At 35.5% G+C, this 6,167-nt stretch overlaps 2 protein-coding genes across 2 annotated transcripts; one reads left to right on the forward strand and one right to left on the reverse strand.

Moving 5' to 3' along the window:
- Positions 1–15: 15 nt before the first annotated feature.
- On the reverse strand, positions 16–1,473 carry LOC132176228 (mitochondrial import inner membrane translocase subunit TIM50-like). The gene is made up of 3 exons (XM_059588372.1): positions 1,040–1,473; positions 592–680; positions 16–457 (listed from the first exon to the last, which is right to left on the reverse strand). The coding sequence occupies exons 1-3, from the start codon at positions 1,347–1,349 to the stop codon at positions 332–334; spliced, it is 525 nt and encodes a 174-aa protein (XP_059444355.1). The 5' UTR covers positions 1,350–1,473; the 3' UTR covers positions 16–331.
- A 3,310-nt stretch (positions 1,474–4,783) lies between these two features.
- Positions 4,784–5,867, forward strand: LOC132176011 (uncharacterized). The gene has a single exon (XM_059588113.1). It carries the CDS (start codon positions 4,969–4,971, stop codon positions 5,629–5,631), a length of 663 nt encoding a protein of 220 aa, XP_059444096.1. The 5' UTR covers positions 4,784–4,968; the 3' UTR covers positions 5,632–5,867.
- The last annotated feature ends 300 nt before the right edge of the window (positions 5,868–6,167 follow it).

Consider the following 6,167-nt stretch of genomic DNA (forward strand, 5'->3'; position numbering starts at 1 on the left):
GTTAAATTGCTGGCTTTTCACCAGGGGGTGTGGTCCCAAGAAATTGTTTGCACCCATGAGGTGTTGAACCTTGGACCTTAAAGAGAGCAAACCTTAAGACCAAGGCCTCCACCACTTGGGCCAACCCCTTTGGGTTCTACTCCTAAAATTATTACTCTTAGACTTTGAATAAAAATATGAATCTATGTTGCTAGTAAAAGAGACTCAAAGAGGACTAATGGAATTGTACTTCAAGATCATAATTAGAAAAATATAAACAACTCTCGGCAGTATGCTCTCAGGAATAAACCATCCAATGACAGCCAACTTATATGGGATAAGAACATAAACTTCAGATAGTGGAACACATAAATACAACACAACAGGCATAAGTAATTATCTGAAATGTGACAGACTGAAACATAGTTCGGGGACCCCTACCTGTCATTGAAGCAGAGTAGAGCAACGCTTGAATTTTCTGTGAAAAAGAGATTGATGACAAAATGTTACTCTTCTGACATCTCGTATCATATTGTAAAATGAACAGAGTCACAGACAATCGGTGAAGCTAACCCAATTTCCAGTAAGAAAATCCCTTTAAGTTTTACTTACCTCAACAGCAGGCGCATCTTCTGGCACAGTGAAATTTGCAGATGATCGTAACGCTCTCGTCTTCTCCTCGATTTCCTCAGAAGTGTACGCTGCAAAATAGATCCCAAATTTTCACAGTTCTCATTATCTCATTCATCCCAAAATGCCAGACCCACCACGCCAATTAGCATTCGCTAGTACTTTTCACTTCAAAAGCAACAAAAACACGAACAAAAACAAAAAACACTAACCAAACGACCCTTTCGAGATCAAAATGACACCCCCTCATTGAATCACAATTTTCTTGCCCTTCTCATTCAACACCAAAGCATAATTCAGAATAATTAGAATTCAAATTATCAAAGAATCAATTCGATCATTAATGTTATAACCTTCATCTGGATCAAACGCAAATGCCCAGAACCAAAAAATGACACCGTATTAGCTAAAGAAAAGCTCGAACACAAACCGTAGGAGGCGTATCCGGCGTAAGCAGTGGCTGCGGTGACGCCTCCGATTATACCGTACTTGAGAAACCTCAAACCCTTGTTGCTGCTCGTAGCGTTCGCTTCAGAAGCACTCGGAGAAGCATTACTAGCAGCTGTACCATTCGTAGTAGTATTCGAAGAAGCGCTAGCACTAGCACTAGCAGTAGATGTAGCAAATGACGGCGCTAGTGGCTCTTTGGGAGCGCCCGATACGGCGTCGGAGCTCAACAGGCGTCGATGGCGCTTGGATACGAAAGAGACGATGCGTGATCGGATAATTCCGGATGACATTGTTAGGGTGTTTGGGGATTGAATTTTGTGAATTTGGGTCTCTCTCTCTCTCTTAGATCTCTGTGTGTGTGTTAGGGTTTTGAATCAGGGTTTTGCGCAGAGAGAGGGTTTTGGATTGGGGGTGTTTGGGACTTAGGGGGGCTATCACTCGACGAGGGTTATATGATTGGAGGGTGTTTGGGAGTCGGTGTGGGGCGGTTCTAGTCCAAGAGTGGAATCCAGATAAGTCACCGTTTGGCTGCCGCCGACTTACTTTATTTAGGTGGTTTTTTAGACCAATTTGTCTTAAGGTGTTGTTATTATTTCTATAATCTCAAATCCATAGTTCTACTAAAAATTATCATTAAATTTGTGATATATCATTATGGGTTTTTAGATTTTTTTTTTTTTTTTTACCTTTTTTTTTGACATATTTATACAAGAAGAGAGAAAGGAAGGAAAAAAATTCGAACTAATGACCTATGCTTCAAGAGGCGTAATCTCCAACCGATTGAACTGCCAATTAGAGACGATGTTTTTTACTATCACGTCAAGGAGCGTGCATTTGAAAATATGAGAGTAAAAACATGTGTGACATTACTCATTGTTAATTACATTACACCACCCCAGACAAGGGCGGAACTAGGATTTATGGAGTAGGGGAATGATTTTTTTTTTTTTTTAATACATTAGGATGACAAACTTAAATAAATTCAAAAGCACATCGATACATATAATCTCTGTGTATGTGTGTTTGTATGTGTTTATATAAAATAAAAGCATAGAAATCATAAATTTAATCTTATGACATCACAAACATACAATAGTATAAACAAAAAACAAAATAAATTAAACATGATTTATTGGGTCCAAGAAAAATGTACCTTTGAATATGTAGGGAAACTAAATGAATGGAGGTGTATTTTTATTTTTATTTTTATTTTTTCATGTTGGAAGAGAGGGCAAAACTTAAAAATAAAAAATAAAGTGGGACACAAATATTATTTTGGAGGGACAAAAGTATAATTTTGAGGGGTCAAATTTATAAATATGCATAGTTCAAGACAATTTTTTAAAAATTTATGGGGACGAATACCTATGCCTTGAAAATCCTTTTAGATCATTCATATCCGGCTAGATAAATATTATTTTATTTTATTATGTTTTCTTAAAAGCTATAACATTTAATTTAGATAATGAAATAGATTCTCCCATCTCAATCAAACAAAATAAAATTGTCAAGAGGATCTTGTTCCTATCGACATGACAAGAACTCATAATTATTACTAATTTATTTTTTCTTTTTTCTTTTATTACATAATTAACAAGTAATTATTTGTAGTTTGTTCTCCTTCCCTTTCTGCCTTTCTAATTGATTAGGGGGAAAAAAAAAAAAGAGTATCTTATTTTGTTGTTATATTACCGGCAACCACTTAGCTTTTTCCTTTTGCCCATGATAACAACTTCATCTAAAATACGTTAAATGTTTTTGTTTTTGTTGCTTTTGTTGGTGAAAGGTGGAGTAGAATATATTTTTTTTAATCTTTTCCACAACAAAAAATGGACGGGAAACGAACTTAGAACCTTTTTAAAGGTTTATAGGGTTTGTTGTTAGGCAGAGAACTAACTTTCATGGTGTGCCCACCAAAACAAAAAGGGAAGATGATAATGCAAAGAGTCAAAATCACAACAAAAAGAACTTCTCAAGTTTAGAGTCGTGTTATACATAATGAATAATGTTCGAGAACCGTCGATAAGAGACGTGGGCAGATTATAAAGTGTTCCTAAGTGATAAGTTCTACATAGATTCTTTACTATACAAAACTAACTAAACTTTATAATTGATAGTATATATTTGGCTAGCGTTTTTTCTAGCCATGACAAATAGTATAAGAATTATGGTCGTTATCTATATATGTATTAAAAAATATTCATACCAAAGTGATTTTTATGTAATGCTTGTTTTAATTTTAGTGGAGAGAACTATTTCCTCAAGTTGGTTTTGCTTCCATGATAAGGAAACAAAAGGTGGCTTTGGTCCTCTTATATATGATTCATGCAATACTCAATTACCCCAAAACAAATGAGAAAAATGCTAAAGTATTTTGACCACTTTTACCTTGTGGCATGCTTGATTCTATAATGACTCTATAAGAGTATATATGTAACGATTTAAGGAAAATGCTAATTACATTTGTATTATAAGATTAATTTATATGTTTTTGGATATTTTATTTTGTGTTAGAGAGGAAAATCTTGAAAGAATGTTGTGGAGAAGAGAAGGATTTTTGTTATTATTTATTATTATTTTTGTGGGTCTTTGGGGATTAAGTACATATAAAAAGAGGTATACATATAATTGAAGGCATAGTGAGGCCTTAAGCATACCACATGGCAGGGTATGGAGTCTTTCCACATGTTTTACATCACCATAGGGTGTATGATTGTAGCTAAGCTGTTCCAATTACAATCATCCACGTGTTACCATTAAGTAAATTATAATTCAAAGCTTCCATAATGAGAAGATTACAATTAACAGGAAACAAAGAATATAACTGACATGCTTAAACCTCAAGTCTGTGATAATCTAAATCCAGAAATTCTAATCTCACTTGATTAACTTCCAACCACCGCCCCACAAGCAGATGTTTCAGTGTTTCAGCCACAAAATGAGAGTCTATGGCCTTGTATGATATAATTTGACTCTTCCACCCACCATATCAACCTCACATTTTTATGGGGTTATGCTTTGGGATAAACACATATGGACCGAGATTTTCTGAAATTTTTTACCCGAATTTCAGAGAATTCAAACAGGGAATAAGAGAGGGGGTATGTTTTGGGATATTCAAACAGATGAATCCCACACTTTGAAAAGTTTAGAGACTCGCTCGAATTTTTTAAAATTAAGGCAAATTTCTATGAAATTCTTCGAGTATACTCACACTTAAGAGGTTGGGACCAAGTACCATATGCTTGTGAAGTAATCTGTATTGGATTTAGATTTCTTGAAACTTCATGCTCGAATTTCAAAGAATTCGGGTAGGGAATAAGAGAAGAGTGCAGGTTCCGAAATATTCAAGTGAACCCCATACTTTAAGCCGTCTGGAGACTTGCTCAAACACCTAAGAACTTACACCACTTTCATTATTTGCTTGAATTCTTTAAAATTAGAGCATGAAATTTCAAAAGATCTAAATCCCAACACATGCTATTTCACAAGAATATGGTAATTGGTCCCAACCTCTAAGAAAATGACACCTCTCAATAATAAAGCTAGAAAGCAGCCAAACTGTATTTAGCAAAATGAGAGTCTTTACCAAAAAGGGTGCCAGCTAGAAAGTTTAAAATAGTCAAGTGGCAGCCTTGAGAAATGACACAACTCCTCAAAGGGCAGTTTGCTGCCTTGGCTCTTGGGACACCCATTTAAGGGATATTTGTGTGTACACCCACCCCACACCACACACTCTTGTAAATCTAAGATTTGAGCTCCTATATATAAATATATGAGAAACCCTCAAACCACAACCAGCTTAAAAATCTTTCAAGACCCCCATCAAAGCTTAAACTCCTTTCCCAATTCACATCTTCAATATTTTCCAAGGAGCTGCTTCTTCAGCCAGAACAGAGAGGAGAAGAAATGGATCAAACTGAGTACCACAGCAAACAAACCTTGACTCAGTTGGTAAACATTCAATTTCTAAAAAAGATCACACAGTTGCTGGTCTCAGTTTCTGTGTTTTCTTACTTCTTTTCTTACCCATCTTTGTTTTCTTTCCTCCAATCTTTCAACTTATACTTCTCTACATTCCCTTCCCATCTGTTCTCCCACACAATAGACAAAAACTGCATATTTCTCCTATGCAATGGACTCCTAGTTTTCCTTGCTAAATACTCTGGCCTAACAAGTTCTCTGTCCGGGTCTAATCATAATGAAGAATCCTTCAAAAGTGCTGGAGATGGTTTGCAACCCGAACCATTGATAATATTGGAGACCAAAGAGGCAATGTTGGATAAGGAGGCTTTGGTGGAAACCATTGGTTCTGCAGAAATTGTTGCTGTGGAACAACATGGAAGAGAAATGGACCATTTCATCAAAGAAGTCGAAAAAGAAACTGACGAGTCAGTGGTGGAGCAAGGAGGAAGAGGAGAAGAACAAGAACATGAAGAACAAGAAGAACAAGAAGAAGGAAATGGGATGTTGAGTACAGAGGAACTGAACAAGAAATTTGACGATTTTATTAGAAGGGTGAAGGAAGAAATAAGGATTGAAGCTCAACAACAACTAGTCATGGTTCAGTAATCCCCCTTAATTATCTGTTTACTCACAAAATTATCAAAAATCTGTAGCTCCAATAGTTGTTCATCACCCTTCTTCTGTTAGCCGTATGTGAAATATGTACTCTAGGAAATCTCTATTCTCCTGTTTGTTTCTTTTTCCTTGGAGGGGAGGGCAGGAAGAAAGATCTGTTTGTGGTTTGTAGTACATCAATGTTCATTGCAATGATATTATTACTAATGGGAAGCTTTATCCTAATTAACCTCGATTAGGATTTTCACTGCTTTTATTATAAGTCATTTATAGACCGATGTGACAACATATATCATGTCGGCCACTAAATAATTAAACTTACTTATAAGATTTTGTTGCTTAATTTTTTCATAAATAATGATGGATCATAAAAAAAAGCATTAATATCTCAACCATTTTTTATAGATAGAAATCACACTTGGTAAACTTCTAAAAATTGCCCTACCATAAACAAGTGATTCGTTAACAAATGTTTCAGATTTAGAAGCTATATGGGAATTTCATGTGCTACTTTTAAGCACATAATT

The sequence above is a fragment of the Corylus avellana genome, chromosome ca3 (genome assembly GCF_901000735.1).
Source record: "Corylus avellana chromosome ca3, CavTom2PMs-1.0".
Lineage (NCBI taxonomy): Eukaryota > Viridiplantae > Streptophyta > Magnoliopsida > Fagales > Betulaceae > Corylus > Corylus avellana.

Excerpts from the sequence above, each read along its gene's own strand:
- LOC132176228 (XM_059588372.1), bottom strand. The coding sequence starts at position 1,349 with ATGTCATCCGGAATTATCCGATCACGCATCGTCTCTTTCGTATCCAAG. Across the intron at positions 681-1,039 it reads CGCCGGATACGCCTCCTACG|CGTACACTTCTGAGGAAATC; the intron begins GTTTGTGTTCGA and ends TCTATTTTGCAG. Across the intron at positions 458-591 it reads AAGATGCGCCTGCTGTTGAG|AAAATTCAAGCGTTGCTCTA; the intron begins GTAAGTAAAACT and ends TCTTTTTCACAG.
- LOC132176011 (XM_059588113.1), top strand. The coding sequence starts at position 4,969 with ATGGATCAAACTGAGTACCACAGCAAACAAACCTTGACTCAGTTGGTA.